Source organism: Hydra viridissima, unplaced genomic scaffold, assembly GCF_058129835.1.
Source record: "Hydra viridissima isolate aposymbiotic clone 2 unplaced genomic scaffold, HvirCarnegie_v1 scaffold_5, whole genome shotgun sequence".
Taxonomy (NCBI): domain Eukaryota; kingdom Metazoa; phylum Cnidaria; class Hydrozoa; order Anthoathecata; family Hydridae; genus Hydra; species Hydra viridissima.
This window is the reverse complement of record NW_028324304.1, coordinates 12,727,794-12,748,656: the sequence shown is the minus strand read 5'-3', so window position 1 is coordinate 12,748,656 and position 20,863 is coordinate 12,727,794. Positions and strand designations below refer to the sequence as shown.

The 20,863-nt window shown below is 27.0% G+C and overlaps 1 protein-coding gene across 5 annotated transcripts; it reads left to right on the top strand.

The window, feature by feature from the left end:
- Positions 1-139: 139 nt before the first annotated feature.
- LOC145188503 (general vesicular transport factor p115-like) lies at positions 140-20,629 on the top strand. 5 transcript variants are annotated; one of them, XM_090086620.1, is made up of 31 exons: positions 140-254; positions 693-836; positions 2,631-2,717; positions 3,017-3,081; positions 3,429-3,597; positions 3,698-3,856; positions 5,329-5,376; positions 5,545-5,617; positions 5,867-5,945; positions 6,084-6,133; positions 6,590-6,642; positions 6,826-6,901; positions 7,237-7,301; positions 7,422-7,510; positions 7,603-7,687; positions 10,860-10,932; positions 11,310-11,355; positions 11,579-11,688; positions 11,870-11,919; positions 12,258-12,371; positions 12,817-12,935; positions 13,876-13,987; positions 14,106-14,175; positions 17,987-18,102; positions 18,421-18,480; positions 18,770-18,839; positions 18,941-19,023; positions 19,241-19,411; positions 19,736-19,891; positions 20,056-20,187; positions 20,267-20,629. In XM_090086620.1, the coding sequence occupies exons 2-31, from the start codon at positions 762-764 to the stop codon at positions 20,429-20,431; spliced, it is 2,820 nt and encodes a 939-aa protein (XP_089942746.1). In that variant the 5' UTR covers positions 140-254; positions 693-761; the 3' UTR covers positions 20,432-20,629. The 5 variants fall into 5 exon arrangements, with proteins under 5 accessions (XP_089942746.1, XP_089942743.1, XP_089942747.1 ...); XM_090086617.1 differs by having other exon boundaries at positions 168-254; positions 10,848-10,932; XM_090086621.1 differs by lacking the exon at positions 140-254 and adding an exon at positions 293-421.
- Positions 20,630-20,863: the final 234 nt, after the last annotated feature.

The window sequence follows — 20,863 nt, the reverse complement described above, 5'->3', positions numbered from 1 at the left end:
TTGCAAAGCTTGTGGGGAGCGTCAAAAACATAACCAATCTAATTTGAACTTTTAAAAAGACAACATTAGGATTGAAAATGAGTAAAAAAATTTGATGACCACCTTAGCTACTTAAATAAAATTAGTTTACGATTACGAAGGAGGAGAATCCTTGCGTGGACGCATACGTCTACCTTTTCGTGAACGTTAAATCAAAACAACCATAATGGCTATTAATTCAACGTGTTTAAAAATAAATAAATAAAAATATAGTTGTAAGTATCATGTTTTCACGCATTAATCTTAATTCTAATTACAATCTCAGATAAAAAATAATCTAAGAAATAAATTATATTAATAATATTCGTGTAACTAATAAATAACACCTGAAACCAGAAATCCCAGCTATCAGTCCAGCTGAGCTTCATGTAACGTTTCACTGGTATTTAGTTTATTTTTTAATGTCTTAGATTGATAGAAAACAACGATCATTATGTTTGGTTAATATACTTACAGTATATTAATCAAGAGTATATTAATCATCATAGATTTTTATAAATATTCATAAATATTTTGAAATCATAAATATATCTTATTCTAAAAAATAAGCTGAAAGTATGATTGTTGAGTATTGTTTAAATATTATTTTAAATGGCATTTAACATGGAATTCAGCTCAATAATTTTCTATTTAAAAGAAGTGTTATTTTTTAGATAAGAAATACAAGTGTATACATGTGTATGCCTATAATTTACAGTTGTTTGAGACTTTAACATCTTGAGATGGAATATTTTTCTCGTGGATTTAAGTCAGTTCTTGGTAAGGTTGAAAGTGAAGGTCCTTCTGGAGCTGAAACTGTATGTATATATAATCAATTTTTAACTTTATACACCTATACTTATAGATCATTCCTGAAAAGATCAATCTTTTTTAAATACTTCAAGCCTCACCTTCTAAAATTTGTCAATGGATTTCAATTAAACAATCTGTAAAGCTACTGGCAAATTAGTGGTAAAGGTGCCACAAAAACTTTAACTTTATCAAATTTGGGAATGGTAAAAAAAAAAATGTTTTTTAAAATTTATTTAGATTTAACATTGACTAAACTTTTAACTTCTAAAGAGGTCTATTGTATAGGTATTTCTGTTAATTTCCACGATTCAGTTAAGTTACTCTGTGTTAAACTTTTTCTAAAGAATCTATGTTTATCTTAGCTTGTGGTGACCATACACTAATTTGAGGTCTTATGATTGTCAAATAGATATTTCTCAATAATTTGACAATATTAAAACTGGTAAAAGTTTTTCTCATCATTCCAATCATTTTATTAGCTTTAAATAAAGCAATCACTTGATTTTTCTATTTCATGTTTTTTTAGAATATAGAATAAGATTTCTTTCCGAATCAGATGTTTTTTGAATGTTTTCTCCCATGTTATAATCTTTACAGTTATTTATATTACCATAATGTATCACTAAACATTTCTCTGAGTTGAACTTCACTCAGTTGCATTTTCTAGATCATTTTGTAAGTTTAAAACCTTTTCTTCTGTAGAAACATCAGCAAATAACTTTGTATCATCAGCATACATTTTAGTTTAGACAGCTTAGACAAGTCATTTATAAATATAACAAACAATATAGGGCCCAATACTGAGCCTTGAGGAACTGCACTAAAAATTTCTCTTTAATCTGACTCAAACTTGCCTAGAACTACCTTTTGCCTGTAATTTTTTAAGAAAGTTTTAATCTATTTTAGAAATAATCCTCTTATACCATCCAACTTTAATAATAGTCTTTTATGAGGAACAGTGTTAAAAACTTTAGATAAATCCAATAGTATTTCTTTAACTGGGATTCTTTAGAAAATAAAAAATCAAACAACTGAAACTTTTCTATTTTCTTTACAAATGCCATAATATAAAATATTCACATAGTAAGTTAAATTTTATCATTAGTACATTCAATAAAAAATAGATTAATTACCTTTTCTACCTTTTTTTACTACTTTTTGATCACTGGAATTCAGGATCAGGATCTAGTTGTACAGCAGCTGATGCAATCTATAAGCAACTTTAATTCTAGAATTATGGTTCGGTTATAATTGGAATAAGTTTTGACGCTAATTTCTTCAATGCTATTATCAAAATACAAATTATCAACTCTTCTTAAACCTTTATTTAACTTTTTTTTAAATATTTTTTACTAAACCTAAACATAAATTTAATCTTTTATTGTATTATTATTATTATTATTATTATTATTATTATTATTATTATTATTATTATTATTATTATTATTGTTGTTATTATTATTGTTATTATTATTGTTATTATTATTGTTATTATTATTGTTATTATTATTGTTATTATTATTGTTATTATTATTGTTATTATTATTATTATTATTATTATTATTATTATTATTATTATTATTATTATTATTATTATTATCATTATTATTATTATTATTATTAATATTGTTATCATTATTATTATTATTATTATTATTATTATTATTATTATTATTGTTATTATTATTATCATTATTATGTTGTGTTGTAATATATATTCTGGGATAACTTCTTTGACAACAGAGTTCTACATGGTTACATATATTTACATTGATAAAACATCAAGGATTTTTTTCCAGGTTGACAGACTTGTTGATCGCATATCTTCAGCAACATTATTAGATGACAGGCGAGATGCAGTGCGTGCGATTAAGTCTCTTTCCAAAGTAAGGTTCAAAGGCATATTTCAATAACATTCAACTGTTGAAAATTGTGGGTATAATCAAATTTTCAAGCTAATTAAAAATTTGATACTTTAAAAGTTGTGTATAACTCATAGTTCAAAATTTATGTCATGTATATCTTTTTATTAATTTCAAAATTATGATGAAATTTGAAAGCTGAATTGCAGTAAAGGATAGTTTATCAATAAATAGCATACTTTTATTTAGGTAAATTTTTTTTTGAATCAATTATTCTACTATACAATTTTTATAGTAACACATATATCAACATTTACTTGCAGAAATATCGTGTAGAAGTTGGAACAAGGGCTATGAATGTACTAATAAATGTTCTCCATAAAGACAGGTGATTCTCCGTGTTGTGTGTTGCTTGTGGGTTATACCAAGGCTGCTAAAATAATTTAGCTAAGCCAACTATGCTAATAAACATTTTACTTGTTAGATTAGGAAAGAAATAGTTTAAGAAAAAAAAAAATTTTACACTAAAAGTAAAACCAAATTCTGAATTTGTAAAATCTGCTTAAAAATTTAAGTTAAATGGCATTGCATGTTGTATGAACTTATGCTAAAAATCTTTTTGAGTCTTATAATAATTAACGCTCTTACAAGATCAAAAGTTGTAACAAAACAATGATTTAATGAAGGCATTTAATGAAGAAAACATGTTTTTAACTATTTATGTATAATTTTTAGAACAGATTCAGAAATCTGTGGATTAGCTCTAGAATCTCTTGTTTCAATTATGTCCAATGAAGTTACTGATAATCAAAACGAAGTGCTTGATAATGACTTACCTGTACAATTCACAGAGATTTTTTTAAAAGATTCTGATAATGTCACTTGTTTGCTTGGTTTGCTTGAGGTATGAGGCAATTATATTGAAAAAAATGCAATGTTCCCTTTTCATTTTTATCAATTTTGTTGCAAACCTTTGTTGGTTTTGAAATCTTTTTATTTTTCAGGAATACGAGTTTCGTGTCCGATGGGCTACTGTTCGTCTTCTAATTGCACTTTTGAGTAATCGAGCAATTCAGATACAGCAATGTGTTCTTGTTAGTCCTCTTGGTGTATCCAGACTAATGGATCTTCTGTCAGATAGTAGAGAAGTCATAAGAAATGATGTAAATTGATTTGCACTTTTTTAGTGTGTTATCATGCAAATGGTATAAGTTGTTGCTGGTAATTATACAGCCGTTATGTATTCGTACATAGCACAGTAGTAAATATTCCTATAGCAGCACTACTTAAATTTATCCAAAATCGCAATATTTTTGAGATGATCTGTGCTAATACAATTAAAAAATATTTTGTAATGTTCTTTGTATTTTAAGGTTTGTGTTGACAGATGAAAAGCATCTAAAAGTACTTTTTTTATGTGTGGTCTTTTGTTATTGGTTTTAATATAAAAAGTACTAACTACTTTCTCATTATGACATGTGGAAATTTTCTCACTGATAAAGAAAAAAATCTCGATCAGAATTCATAAGGAAACTTGTATTTTCAACAAAAGATAACAAAAAGTTCAAATAAAGTATGAAGCTACACAAAATCATTTCAATTCATCACAAATTGTGAATATATTGTTGTAATCTGTCACAAAACAACATGTAGCTAGAATTCTGCGTAATTCTTGGTTTAAAATGGAAAAAAATGGCAAGTAAACCAAAACTCACAGCTGTACATCTTAAATTTGCAAGAATGCACATGCACTGGAAAGAAGAGTGGCAAAATGCAATTTTTACTGACAAAAAAAGGTTTAACTTAGACAGTCTGGATTATTACTCCTGCCACTGGCATGATCTGAACTTGCAAGAGGTGACATGGTCCAAAAGCAATTTTGTTGGTTTGAATCTTGATGGTTTTGGGAGGGTTTTATTACAATTGAAAGCTTCCAATTTGTTTTATTACCACACATATGAACTCTGGTGACTACATTGACCTGCTAGAGAATGTTGATAAGTTTACTTGGTCCAAACAGTGAAAAAGCATTTATTTTCATGCAAGATAATGCATCAATTCATGTTTTGAAGTGATCTTTGGAGTAGTTTGAAGAGCAAGACATCACATTTTGATTGCAGAATTGATTAGACCCCAATCTACTGAAAAACATGATTAATTTTATGCCAAATCATGTATTTAAAGTATACCACATGGGGGAGACTCAAGTTATTAAAAAAATATTCATTTTTCAACATTTTAACTAAATCATAGATTTTAGTATAAAAATCAACAGTGCATCTATAGGAATATTTAAGCTTTTTTTCTTATCATTTTAACCTTTATGCTAAAGAAATTTTTTCTTTGGTTTTCACTCAGTTTTTTCTTGTTTTTTTTTTACTCTTTTAATTGCTTTGTTAAAATTCAATGAGTAAAAGTTTTCTGAAATGTTAGTAGTACATCTATAGGAATATTAACTGTTGTATTTACATATATACTGATATGTGTGTGTGTGTTTAATTAGCATGAATTCTTTTGTTTTTAGTTTTAGGACTTAAATGCAATCACTAAAAAAAGTTTTCTCTGTACTGTATTTGTAATCAACTTTTATTGACGTTTTTTTATAAGTGTTTTTAATGTCAAAATAATTTTTTAGGGATTAACTTTATTGATCCTATTAACAAAAGGAAATGCTGCAATTCAGGTACATGATTTATTTCTTTTTAATTTATTCTGAGAACATAAATAAGAAAAAATAGATTGGTGTATGTTTGTTTGTACAAATTCATTTATATGCAACAAGTTTTCTTGTTAAAGAATTAGCTCTGTGTTTTTTCAATCTCTCATATTTTTAGTTTGATTTTAAATTTAGAAAATTGTTGCATTTGAAAATGCTTTTGATCGGTTACTTGAAGTTATAAGTGAGGAAGGTTATAGCAACGGAGGTTTGTTTTTTAAATAGTCTTCTGCCATCATTTATTATAAGTTGCTTTTAAATGAGGTGTCAGTCTTTTGATTATAATAATTTTTTTTTTGTCAAAATTTTAAATGGTCTATGCAAGCAAGCAATCAATAGTATATTTTTGTTTTTTAATAGTTTATAAAATATTTGCAAATTTATTCTTAATAAATAGAAAATAGTGTTTTTTTAAATCTTAATTTGAATTCAAGCCTTTATTAAACTAAATTTCTAGGTGTTATTACTGAAGATTGTCTCATATTAATGTCAAATCTTTTCAATGCTTCAAATATCAATTTCTTCAGAGAGGGAAGGTAAAAATGTTTCTCAATTAAACACTATTTTATTGGATAAATAAAAATCTTTAAGTATTTTTGAGAATTGTTGGTTGTAATTTAAAATAAACATTTTCTTTTTATATGACGGTATTCATAAATTTATCTTTTTTTTAGCTATATCCAGAGATTGGTTCCTTTCTTTGATTTCTCAGATTACACTGAAGGTAAATTGTAAAACTTTTTAATGAAGTACAACAAAAAGATGAACAATAACATGATCAAGAACACTTTGGATCATATTTCCTTTCCACTTTCATTACAAGACCTTTGATTAAGAGTGAAATTTTTTTTAAATTGACTAACATGAAGAATTGCTCTTTCTTAAAAATAGTCTTTTTGTGTTAGGTTTCCCTTGAATATTTAACAACAATTAACTATCTTCTTGTCATCTAGTTGATTAAGCATATGTAAAATGTCTTTTTTTCTGAAGCTTTTAATGTGTCATAAAGGTTTCTAGAAAAAATGTTTACAACAAAAAGGTGGAAATTAGAATAATATATTTAAAAAAACTGAAAAATTATAGATAAAATTTGTGTTTTGCAATTTCTTTCATATTTATGCAAATAGTTAAAATTTTATATCATCGTATGTAATATTTTTATCATGATTTTATTATTTAGAAGGCAGAACATGGAATGAACAAAAAGTGAAGAATGTGTTACTGATGCTTCAGGTAAAAGATTTGTTGTTTTATTTTTTTATTTTTTAAATTGTTTTCATTACTACTTTTGGTGATCACATATGATCACACTATTTTATATATTTACATAAAACAAAAAAACATTTTATTTTACATAAACATGTAAATGCATAAAATAGTATAAATATATTTAAGTTGATCTATTGAATGTTTTAGCTGATTCGATCATTAGTATCGCCGAATAACCCTCCTCAATCAACACAAAGTTCACAAAAAGTGATCCATCACTGCAGTAACTTTCTCATTCTATTATTTCAATTATTCTTAATATATGAAAGTTTTGTGTTAAGATATACCTTCTTCTGATTATTATCTTGTGACACAGATTTAATGATCAATGACATTAATCATTAAATATAAGTTGAAAGTATTTGTTTGGAAATTACATTTTCTCTTGTTTATTTTTGTAAACTTTACTTGGATAAATTTATTTGAATAGCTTAATTGTATATTTTATAAAATTTTTACTATGTTAGCTATTGGAATTAAAGTGTTTTTTTTAATATTTTTAAACAAAAGGATTGTAATAAATCAGGAATATTTTAATATACTGTGTGTTGTTTTTAGATTTGCTAAAAATCTTGTGTGACCTTTTAATGAAAACTGGCATTCCTGCAGAAATCCTAACTGAGGTTTATCTTTTAAAAAATTCTTAACATATAAAATCCTTTATCTAGGATTTTTTTAGAAAGATAGATGCATAGTATAATGCTAAAAATAGTATGATGCTAAAGAATATATTTTTGTTTTAGACAATAAATACTGTTGCAGAAATTATTCGCGGAAATCAAACAAACCAAGCATTTTTTTCTGTTGTTGATGCTCCTTACACACCACCAAAGTATAAATTTTTTTAAGATTAGAGATAATAGATTTTTTGAATGACAGAATTTCTCAATCTCTTTTTCTGTACAATTTTATGTAATTTTGCAGACCTGCTATTGTGGTGTTGTTGATGTCAATGATAAGTGACAAGCAGCCATTTTCACTTCGCTGTGCTGTTCTTTATTGTTTCCAGGTATTACTTTTTTTTTTTGTACTTAAAAACTAAAAAATCCTTCTTTTGTTTTGTTAAAAATATTTAATGCCATTTGACAGTTAATTAGTTTATATTTAGAGTAATTTATTTACCTTTATTTTTTTTTTGTATTAAGGAATACTTAATTAACTACATTGGCTAACAAAATTTGTTTCATTATTTTTGTACTTACATATTTTTGATACACTGATTTCAAATCTGAAGTCAGAATTTTATGGCAAGTTACAGATTTTTTCAATTTAATATTTTTGATCTTTGCAAAAGTTATGTAATTTACAAATGTTTACCCATTTATATATTGTAATTTCTTTTATTGAAACTATTTTATTATAAAGTAAAAACAGACAGTTTTAAAATGTTTTATTTTTTACAAAGTTAAAAAAAAAAGCAATAGATAAAAAGTGAGTAAAAAATATGTTTAAAATGAACATTTTAGAGCATAAATGTTATCCTGTCAAAAAATATTCAAGTTTTTTTATAGATTTACATATGTTAAAAAAAACCGCAGTAACTAAAAGGGATTGTAGACAATATCATTTTTCATTGGGTAGAAACTTTTACTTTTAGCTCTTGAGTTTTAAACTTTTTCTGAATCATCCCAATTAATGCTCTAGTAGTAGTCTACTATCTTATTTGTCCCAATGTCCTTAGTAACAATCTTCAATTATTTTAAGATCTTGGTGAAACTGCTCTACTTGCTTTTTAGTGAACTGGCCAAGATGACTATTTTTAAAATGAAGTTTTATACTTGCGATGCATCCAAGATCATAAAATACTTCCATAATTCTAACAACTTAAGTAGCATTTTCTACTTTTTTTTCTAGCAAAGTTTTTTATAACAGCCACAAATGACAGCTAATTGCTTATTCTTTGTTATCCATTGTTATCATTGTTCTATTCTGTATCTTTTATAAGATAACAAATCTGCTTTTTTTCTCTCTGATGAAAACCTGCTGAAATTATGTACTGAAAGCAAACACTGTCTGTTCTCAGTTCTTAACAAATTGTTTCATAAAGCCAAGTTTAAGAGTGGTGAAAAAAAAATTTTTTCTGCTAACAATAGGTTCATTCACAAAATTTGGTATGCTCATTTCAAGTGTTATAAATTCAAATAACCCTCCTTAATAAACACAAAATTCACAAAAAGTGATCCATTACTGCTGTAACTTTCTTGTTCTATTATTCCAATTATTCTTAATATTCTTAATATGTGAAATTATTATTCTGAAATATATATGTGAAAGCATTGTGTTAACATTTTCCTTCTGATTATTATTTTGCAACAGATTTAATGATCAATAATATATTTCATTAAGTGTTTTGAAAGTATTTGTTTGGAAATTATATTTTCTCTTATTTATCTTTGTTTCTGAAGAAATAATATCAGAAATGCAAACCTTTTTATTTTCTAATAATAGATTTTCTAATAATAATATTTTACTGATAGTAAAACAAAAGTAGGAGTCAATAATGTGGTTTAGTGGTTTTTGCTAAACCATGGGAACTGCAAAAAGTAGACCCTTTCTTTTTCCTTTTATCCAGTCACGAAAACTCTCTTATCATATGGTCCACTTTTTGTATTGGTCACCAAGTTGAAGATTTTAATAAGAGTTATATGCTTGTCTTACAAAATTGGTCGTGTTTCATCTTTGTCAGACAAGTGATGCCTTGATATGACAGAAAGAATTAGGATTATGTGTCCACTTCTGTCTATTTGAAGAAGCCATCATATTAAATGCACTTGATCTAAACAAAATAATTATATCATTAACTTTTTATAATTAACGGGTGATGACAAAAAAATGAGACTGCATTCAATTTAAATTTGCACTTGTTGTCATTTTAAAGCAGAAAAAATACCTAAAGCAACCATATACCGTATAATTGAACGCACAGAAAATGGAATCTGAACTCAAGGAGTTAAAGGAAGTGGTCTAGTCACAAAAAAAATGACGAAAAAGAACATTACCAAGCTGAAGACCATGTTTGACCACAAGGATAGCGTCTCACAAAGACAAGCAGCTAGAAAATTTGTGTGCAATCAGTCCTTTATATGTAAAACATTGAAGAAACACGCAGATATTAAATGCAAAAAAAAAACAAAGATTCCATTAAGAACAGAGTCACAAAAACGCAATATAAGAACCAGATCCAGTGGATTATACGAAAAATATAAAAATCACGTTTGGATAATTGATGATGAATCTTATTTCATTTTGAAGCATAGCACCATTAACGGAAACCAAAATTTCTACTCAAGTAACATTGCTTTGACACCGCCAAGCATAAAATATGATCCAGTTGAAAAATATGAGCAAAAAGTGTTGGTCTGGATTTACGTTTCAGCTAAAGGTATTTCTATACCTTTTTTTGTACCTTCTAAGCAATCAATCAAGCAAGAATTATACCGAGTGCATCAAAAAAAGACTTGTTCCTTTCATCAAAGCAAATCATCTAGACGACAATTAAATATTCTTGCCTGACCTAGTAACATCACATGCAAAAACTGTAGTGGAGTATTTCAGACAAAATAACATCAATTTTGTTGAAAAGGAAGACAACCCTCCCAACGTACCTGAATGCAGGCCTATTGAGGACTTTTGGTCTCAATTGAAAGGAGAAGTATACAAGAACAACTGGTAAGCAGAAACTATTGATCAACTTTGCAATAGAATAAAGTATTGTTTGAACAAGATTGACTTTACTGCCATACAACGCCTTATGGGATAAGTAAAAGGTCGAATCGATAATATATTCGTAGAAATGGAGTAATAGAAGATAATAAAATATATGTTTTGAAAGCTCGAAAAATTCTCTACTTAATACATTTTTAATTTTAAAAAAGTCATTTAAAATAAAGGAGTTATGTCCTTTTAAACACAGTCTCATTTTTTTGTCATCACCCATTATTATACAAAAATACCTATAAAAAAGCTCATTTTTGAATTAAATATTCCAAAAAAAAGCATTTTGACAAAATTTGAGATTTAAAATCAGCGTTAAAAAAAAAATACATAAAAATCAGTTTAAATATCTTATGCAATAGAAAAAAATTTTATTGCTTTACACTATTTGTGTAATATAGAGCTGAGGTTCTCAAAATTGTACTTTTTGCTTTTGACTAAGTTTTTAAAAATAGGTTATTTTTCAGTGTTATCTGTATAAGAATCCAACTGGTCAATCAAGGGTTATATCAACTTTACTTCCTTCTGGAGTTGCAGAAGGTGAGCAATTTTTGTTGAAAAGTTTTAACTCTTTACAAAAAACTTAATGAAGTTTGCTATGATGTCATGATTTTAAATGGAAAATTGGAAATTCATTTTCTCATGGGGTTCATGGGAAATATTTAAGTTTTTTTTTTCTTTTATGTGTTTTAGTTTTTCTTTCTGAAAAAAATGTTCCTACATGTTTGTTATTGTCTTGTTTCTTAAAGTCCTCTTCTGTGAAAAAAAGTTTTAAAAAATAAAACAGTAGTGGACAGGATACATTTTGTTGCCTTTTCACTTGATTTTGTGTTTTGTTTAATTTAGTTTTGTTTAATTTAGTTTTAGTTTAATTTAGTTATATTTTGTTTTTATTTAATTTAGTTAATTTTTTCTAGCCAATCATATCACTGCTGGGCAACTTTTATGTGGTGGCTTATTCAGGTTTTACAAATGAAGTTTAAAATTTTCATTTACTTTTCTATTCCTTAAACTTTGGTTGATTTTGCTCTTATATTTACCATGTAAGGCATTGTTTATACTTCACAGAAGAATTTAACAAAATTCTATTAATGAAAGGAAAATTATAGAAAAAGGTAAATTTGGAAACATATGTTAAAGAAAAAATTTAAAGAATGTTTAAAAACTTACAAACAACATTTTCTAGTGCTGATAGCTTCTCAAATTGGTGTGCAGCTACAGCACTGTCACACGCCCTTTTTCGAAACAAGGATTTAAAGGAACAACTTCTTCGTGTTCAACTTGCTACTGGAGTAGGTAATTTATTTTGTGCTCAGCCTGTTACTTGAGCATTAGAAAGTTTTTCTCATTAAGCAAAATTGCTCTCTCTGATAAATTTTCTACTGCAAAAAATACCTTTTTGGTTTGATATAAAGAATTAGTTTATCCTGTTTTTCAATTATTGCCCATTACATTCATTTTGTTTTTGTCATTTCAGGGCACCATCCAGTATCCCTTCTTCAGCAATGTTCAAATATACTTTTAAATGTAAGGAAAATGCTCCTACAGAAATTAATACACATCTGTGTATATAATTCATTCATACATACACATAAAATTTCTATTAATATTAATTATTGTTCAAGTCAACAAATGAATTCAAAAATCATAGTGACCAATAATTTTTTGAGTAAAAATAATCTTTTTTATGTAGAACTTTCATTTTGAGTGTTATTTAAGTAGAACAATCCTGAACCCCTGGAGTTGCAATCTGTTGGCTCTGATAAAGTGTTAGAAAGTCTCAGAATCTAATATAATCTAATGACTGTCTCAGAATGTGGTTAATAAAACAGATCGATTTTAGAGTTTAACAATTTTTTTCTTAGGGAGGATCAAGCTCACAGACACGTGTGGCAGTCTTATCTTTATTATGCAGTTGGCTGACAAATTGTCCTATTGCAGTTGCTCACTTTCTCAGTAATTCTGCTATTATTCCTTTTGTATCTTTTTATTTATTTTTATTTTTTTAGATTTAAAAGCAGTTCAAGGTTTTCTATGAAACTGATAATATAAACAATATGAATTATATATATAATAAATTACCACAGTATTCATACAATTAAGAACAATAATTTATTTCTACATCCACATTTGCTTTAGTGTTTTATACCATTAGTATTTTTTAATATATCAGTAATATCAATATTATTGATGTGTTGCTATTTTTATTGCTACAATTATTTACCAATAATATCTGTTAACATTGGTAAATTATTGTACCAATAAAGATAGCAACGTGTCAATTAACCTCACAGCTTTTCAAAAATATAATCATCATTAATAATAATTTTTGATATCTTACAGCAATTTTTAAATTTTGTTACAACTTTTAGTAATAATAATATTTTTTGAGCACAAAAAAAAAAAATTCCTTAATGTGTTCAGTTGTTTTCTTGCATTGAGCAACCATGTGAATTGTATGAGGCAGTTATACAGGGGTTGTCTGCTGTCTTGGTTGGTGTCTGTATTATATATAATGATGGCAACAATGAAAAATTTACAAGGTGAATTGGTTTTTTGAATCTTAAATATTAACGGTGATTTGATGTTCTTCTGTTATTTGATGTTCTTCTGTTATTTGATGTTCTTCTGTTATTTGATGTTCTTCTGTTATTTGATGTTCTTCTGTTATTTGATGTTCTTCTGTTATTTGATGTTCTTCTGTTATTTGATGTTCTTCTGTTATTTGATGTTCTTCTGTTATTTGATGTTCTTCTGTTATTTGATGTTCTTCTGTTATTTGATGTTCTTCTGTTATTTGATGTTCTTCTGTTATTTGATGTTCTTCTGTTATTTGATGTTCTTCTGTTATTTGATGTTCTTCTGTTATTTGATGTTCTTCTGTTATTTGATGTTCTTCTGTTATTTGATGTTCTTCTGTTATTTGATGTTCTTCTGTTATTTGATGTTCTTCTGTTATTTGATGTTCTTCTGTTATTTGATGTTCTTCTGTTATTTGATGTTCTTCTGTTATTTGATGTTCTTCTGTTATTTGATGTTCTTCTGTTATTTGATGTTCTTCTGTTATTTGATGTTCTTCTGTTATTTGATGTTCTTCTGTTATTTGATGTTCTTCTGTTATTTGATGTTCTTCTGTTATTTGATGTTCTTCTGTTATTTGATGTTCTTCTGTTATTTGATGTTCTTCTGTTATTTGATGTTCTTCTGTTATTTGATGTTCTTCTGTTATTTGATGTTCTTCTGTTATTTGATGTTCTTCTGTTATTTGATGTTCTTCTGTTATTTGATGTTCTTCTGTTATTTGATGTTCTTCTGTTATTTGATGTTCTTCTGTTATTTGATGTTCTTCTGTTATTTGATGTTCTTCTGTTATTTGATGTTCTTCTGTTATTTGATGTTCTTCTGTTATTTGATGTTCTTCTGTTATTTGATGTTCTTCTGGTTTTCTCATTTAATGATTTGGATTTTTATTTTTACTTTCAGTGAGTCAATAAAACGATTGATAACAACACGGCTTGATCCAGAACATTTTTTGACAAAAATTAATGATGTTTCAAAATCAGAACTTTTTACCACAGCAGCTAAGCACACACAGGTTTGTTTTGTTTGTTTTTTTTTGTTTTGTTTTTTTTTATCTTTTTTATTCATTCTAGACACTTCATTACTAAAATTTTAATTTTTATCTTATTCACAAGAAATTTTTATTTTCTTAGATACAAGAAACTACACCAGATAAAGTACTTTTTGACCATGAGTTTACAAAACAGTTTAAAAAGCTTGAAGGTACTTACTAAATTCTCAGTTGTATAAGTAGTTTTTTATAAAACATTTAGTAGATAAAAGGATATTGTTACTACTAATAAAATATTTTAATAAGATAATATCTTAAGATGTTAAAGATAAAGATAACATCTTTATATATATATATATATATATATATATATATATATATATATATATATATATATATATATATATAGTCATTGATTAAATAGTTATATTTAGTATTCACATGTATGTACATTGGATTCATTTATTTAATCATTATGACAAAAATGATGAATCAGTACTGAGATGTCACTGTCAGGGTTGAACAAGTTAATTAAACAAGAATATTTAAATGATACATTAAGCACATAACATGTAAAACACATAACATGCACCAATTACCATATCTTTATAACATCATCAAGCACACATGTACTTGACACATCAGTATAAGCAACCTTGTTGTTGGTTGCAGTTGTTTTCATCATGTTATCAAGGGATTTCCACAAGCCTGTTATATGTATTACTGATATAGACTTTGTCATTGAGTGTTGAGGCTGGACTGATTTTAGTCCTGGATCTGGTACTCTTGAAACTTCATTGATAATGACAGTGAATGTCAAAAAAAAATTAAAAAACTCTGAGATAAGCATTTTTGAGTCTTAGTATATAAGTAATTGTTGTTGTTACCTTGTCAAAAGAAAGAATCTTCATTCTAAAGTCTTCGCTTCAGTTAAATTCCAGAGCCTCTGTTTACAATATCAAGAATAAAACCTTGGGATTTCTTTTCATGGTTAATGTTGGGTAACTTTCACTATATACCTGTGGAAAAACAATAGGATTGCGTGTCAACAAACTTAGTAGTAGCAATCAATCATTACTCTTTCAAAGTTATATACATTGTTGGCAAAACACTGTGAGAAAAAGTTGTCCTACTCATAATATAATATTGAGGAATAACCAATTTCATAAGTGCCTGAAAACCTTGTCCTTCTATGAAATCATACAGCAGGTAATTGGAAACTAACATGTACCCAATAGCTTGTGTTATTTTTTTAGCTTTTTTGTGATCAGATCCCCATTCTGTTTTCTTTGCCCACAGATCTGCAACACTAACTGGGTCATGGTTTCCAATTAATCTAATATGTATAGCAAATAATAACATGGCACATCCATCTACATCCAAAACTGCATGCAATACATGCATCAAAAAACAAAGTAATTTAATTCTCATTTGTGCACCTATTGCCTGAGATGAAATATTGCTAGTCCTATACTTGCACATGGCAGTTATAGATTTTTTAAAACTCATTTGCTTACCAGAAAAGTTCCCCTTGTATTTTTTTTCTAAACTCACCATTTACCTTTTTAGTTTAGTAATTTATTTATTCTGAAGAATATAAATCATAACGTTGAACAAATTAATTGCTATTGAAAAGAAATTTTGTTAAATAATTGTTTTAACTTACTTGTTCCCTGTTTGGTTGAAAATAACTTAAAATTTTACTGTTTCGATTTTTTAAAAAGCAAGAGAACTTAGTACAAAATTACAAAGTGTGAATTTTTTTACTCCTCCATGTTTGTCTTTAAAAGTGGTCAAACCAGCTTTTTTTTTTTTTTTTTTTTTTTTTATTATTAAAAAGAGGTCACCTTTTGTGGGCAAATAGCAAAATGTCTCGAAATACTTTTTTCATACGCTGTTGAGGTCTCTTTCAGCAACTGGAACTGATAGTGGATTGCCTTCTGCTAACGTTTGTGTCATCAGAATTTCCATGTTGACGTCTTTGGATGGCTAGGATTTGCATTAGTCCCATTAAACAGATTCCCTGTTTATTGATTTCCAACTTTTTTTTTTTTTTACATTAACATATGACCAAAAATTTAAAAAAAAAAAGAAAAAAAATTTGAAAACCAAAACATCAAATCAGAACACCAAACAAATAGGTAAAAAAAACTTAATTACAAATTTACAAAAAGTAATAATACATATAGCCCATCTATAGGTATTTGTCTTTTTTATATATCTTTTTGTTTGTTTTACTGGTCTCGTATGCATCTCCACAGATTTTATTTTTCATTTTCTATTTTTCTCTTACATTTGTTTTTTAAATTTTCAATGGCAAATAAAACCACAAAGCAAAGCATTAAAATAAGAATAATAACTTGAATGGTATAAATGGTAGCCAACTGTATCAACAAACGGACTGATAAGTTGGGTAATGTAAACTTTTTTCTGCAATAAAGAGGTTGTTTCTTGAGTTAGATTTATTTGCACGGTATTGGCATGGTCACTTAGATCATTTTGGTGTAAAAAAATATTTTTTTTATTTTTTTTTTTTACTTAGATCACTTAGCCCTGCCGCATCTCAATCGTAATTTTTAATATTTGTTTAACATTTAGTGATCTGCCCTTTGTTCTTAAGTACCAGTTCAATACATTTCAGCATGCTTTCAGAGAGTTTTTGAAAGTATTGCAGAGACATGTCCTGAACCCAAACTCTTTGTTTACATCATCAGTTCTAGAATCAAAGTGCAGCACGCTTGATGAATCTTTGATTTCATTTCCTTCTAAATGTTTTCTATTTTAGTTTTCTAATTTCTTCAACTTTTTTTGGTAAATATATTTGCATGACATTTGTTAAATCTTCCAAAAAATGTGTCATTTGCAGTTACATATATCAGTGTAAACAAATAAAGAGCAAACAAAAAAACAGGAAGAAAATTCAAGGGCTGCATTTTGCGGAAAGCAATATATTGCTTCCCAAAGTCACACTAATAAATGTGTGACTTTAGGAAGCAATATATTGCTTTCCGCAAAATGCATCCCTTAAATTTTCTTCTTGTTTTTTTTCTTTGCTCTTTATTTGTTTACATTTTTTACTCATTAAAAATTTAGATTTTGCTTCCAGACCAACTGATAGTTGCTAGGAACAGGTATCTTTGGAGCCATTTGTATTTACTGATAAGCATCAGTTGAAAACATGTTAAAATATAGAATGAAAAATATAATTAAAGCATCTGTAAAATGTTGTAGCAAAAATGAGTATTGAATTTTAATATTGACTGAAAATAAGGGAATATCAAGTAGATTTATCCAATGAATGAAACCACATAATGTGTTCAAGTGAAATATTAGAAAGCTTTTCACATGGCTTGCAAAAGAAAAAAAGGAGGTATCAGGCATAATAAGTTTTACAAAATGGTATATTAGAAAAAATACTTAAGTAAAAAAACTTTTACCAAAAAGAAGTTAATCATCCTTATACTTTAATATTTTAACAGCTTTTTGTTCTAAACTTGCATATATAGGTATATAAGTTCTAAACTTGCATATATAGTTATATAAGTTCTTAACTTAAATTGGCAACAAAGAAAAGAATTAAACATGAATTAAAGTGAAATAGAAAGTGAAATAAGAAATATAAATTCTAAAAATTTAAGAAACTATAAATCTCTAAAAACAGCATCTTTTTTCATTACTTTCCCTAATATAAACAAGGTTTCTGAAATTAGCTCATCTGACATTTAATCTTATCTTGCTTTATTAAACTTAATATTTATGCTAAAAAATGAGAATTTCACTTACTAGCTGGTATAGTTTTATCTTAGATTGTTCCACAAGACCTGGCTTAAGTAAAACTATTTGTTTCACACAGATTTTTTTTTTTTTTTGAAAAGGAGAATTTTAATAATAGTTGATCTGCACATTACCGCAAAATATTTGAAAAATGTAAACAATAAGTGAAAATACTGTTCTAGCCATATTTGTTTTTTAAAACTTAAATTAACCCTGGATACTGCTATTGTAGTTATTTTTTGGTTTAAGTGAGTATTTCAAAGTCCATATCTGAAGAAGATGAAGCTGATGGAAATGAGAAGTTTAAAACATCACAAACCAATGAAGCTGTTGTAATGTCATACAAAGTATTGATAAGAGAGCAGGTGACTTGCTTAGTCCAATTCTATATATTGTTTCTTTTTTTTTTTTTTAAATAATCTTTTTTTTTTTTAATATTTTTTTATATTATTGTTAGAATTACAATATTAAGTAAAGAAAAAAATCATATTGAAAATTTATTGCATTGAAGTCATTTAATGCTCTGAAGAAAATATTGAAGTTTATGATTGTGTTTCAATGATATGGGCAATATTAAAAATTTTTTTTTTAATGATGTTTAGATAAATTAACATTATAAATTTTGAGATCATCACAATCAAAAATATGTCATGGTTTAAAGTTTTTTAACCCTTTCAATTTAGGATGAGGAATTGGGCAGATTAAGAGCACTTTGCAAAGAACTTCAAGAAAACTATGATGATGTAATCTTTCTTTTCATATCGTTAATTTGCAAAAAATGCTTCAGTTTCTCCTCATAACTGATTTATCTTTTGACACTGATTTACGTGTGATATTGAGTTTCTCAAAACATCAGATGTCTGTTTATGTCATCAGATATGATTTTATGCAATAAAATTTTTAAGGTTTATGCAATAAATTATTGAGTACATAATATCTTTTTTTAAAAAATTGTTTTATATAAATAATGTTAGTCTACACTCTAATGTAATAATTTTACATATTTTTATATTAAATTATTTTTTATATTAGGCACAACGACAGCTTGAACGGAAAGCAATAGAGCTTGTACAAATAGGCAATCAAGTAGCCATTATGAAGGGTAATTTTTGGTTGAAATTTAACTTGTTTACGCTTTTAAGTCATACGAACCATTAAAAATACAGGTTTTAATTTTTATTGTTGAAATTTATTCATACTTAGATTATGATCCTGAAGGTCATAGAGATGCAGTTAATTCTTTGCAAGAGCAACTTCAGTTAAAAGAGGACCAGATAAAAAAGCTAGTGAGATAAATATATCTCAGTTAATTAAAATGAAAATTATATATTTACAAGTATAAATAAAAATATATTTCACGTTTTTTTATTAATCATATATGTTTTTTAATATTTACAAATGCTTTTGTATAAATGTTAAAAAAGGAAAGTTTTTTTTGAATATATTTTATAATCTTTGTTTTGTAAATGGTTTCCATCGATAGAAATGAGGTTTTATGTTTAGCAAAAGGAGCTCAACCAGCTTTCATTTCAATCATCGCAATATCAAAGTAGCGTTGCACCACTTCACAATGGTATAAAGCATATTGAGTCTGAGGAAATGGGACAACTTTGCATAAAAGTGAATTCTTTAGAAGCAGAAAACTCAAATTTAAAACAACAGTTGGAAAAAGCGGTGTGTTTTTCTTCATTAGTTTTGTTGCCATTTGCTTACTGCGGCGTTTACATGAAAGCGCAATTAGTTCAAACTAGTTTTCACTATGAAATGACCTGAAAACTGAATTAAACTCAATTGCATATCTAAAACTGAAATAAACCAAATTGCATGACTCAAACTGGTTTTCAATTCAGTATCAAGTAAAGGATCTCCTGAAATTTGCACATGAAAAAATTTAGATGCATATACATTATTGTATGTAAATGCACATATTGCGCATATGTATTAAGTTGTAAGCATGTATATTATACCCTTCGAGCATTCAGTTTGTTGACTTTTTAGAAAGTGTCACTCTCAGTTATGCAAGCGTCGTTGGAGGCAATTACGACAAACAAACAAGCAGCTGACGATATCACAGTTACACGTTTAAATGAACAAATTGCTGCACTTGTTGAAGAAAATAGTCAACTTAAGATGGAATGCGAAAGAAATAAAAAGGTTCAATTTTAATTTATCTAATATTTTGAGACTATCGTATAGATTTTCCTTTCTTTATGAATGTCTGTTTCCTCTGCATGTTACTTGGCAATTTGTGTTAATAATTCTGAGTTTTGTTCTACTTTGAAAATTTAAATGTTGTTTATGTTACCATGCTGTGATAGATTAACGATATAGTTGAGGACTTAAAAAATAAACTCGAATCTAAAACCTCTGATTTCGCCCAACAAAGGCAAGATTACGAGGATTTGCTGGTATTACTTGAAGATCAAGATGCAAAGATAAAAAAATATAAGGTAAAAAATATAAGGACTGTGTTCTCACTAACAGAAATTTTTTTTTTTTGAATTACTGTACAAATATTGTTATATTAAGGTACGTTTACGTGAGTTCGGAGATACTACGGCTACTGATTCGACAGACGATGATGATGATGATGGTGATGATGATGAAACAAGTGATAATGGTATCAATATGATTCTGCCTAACACCTCTCAGAATTTTAAATCTACCGTAGTTGGTCTTGATGATGGCGAATAATGCTTGAGTCTAGTATTTTTCAAAATATTTATAGTGTTCTTGGTTACTAGGTTGTGTATGTGATAATGTTTTAGAATTCTTATTTTTCTAGTTTTAATAAAAAGTAAGGTTTTAATACTGAAGAAGTTTTGTTTATTTCTGATTACTGAATAAACCAAACATAAATTGTTATTAAATATATTTACCTTTGTTTGCTAATTTCGTTTCTGAATTTTTCTTGAATCTGAACTTAGTCATTGGTGCAGGAAACTATTTTCAATAGAAGTTAACGCTAAAAGACATCAAACCATCGCAGTTTTTCTAATTTCATTTTTTAAATTTCGTTTGCTAACCAGAAACGTTTTGCTGGTTTTTTTTTTTTTTTTCCTAAACTCACCATTTATCTTTTAAGTTAAATATTTTATTTATTTCAAAGAATATAAATCGTATCGT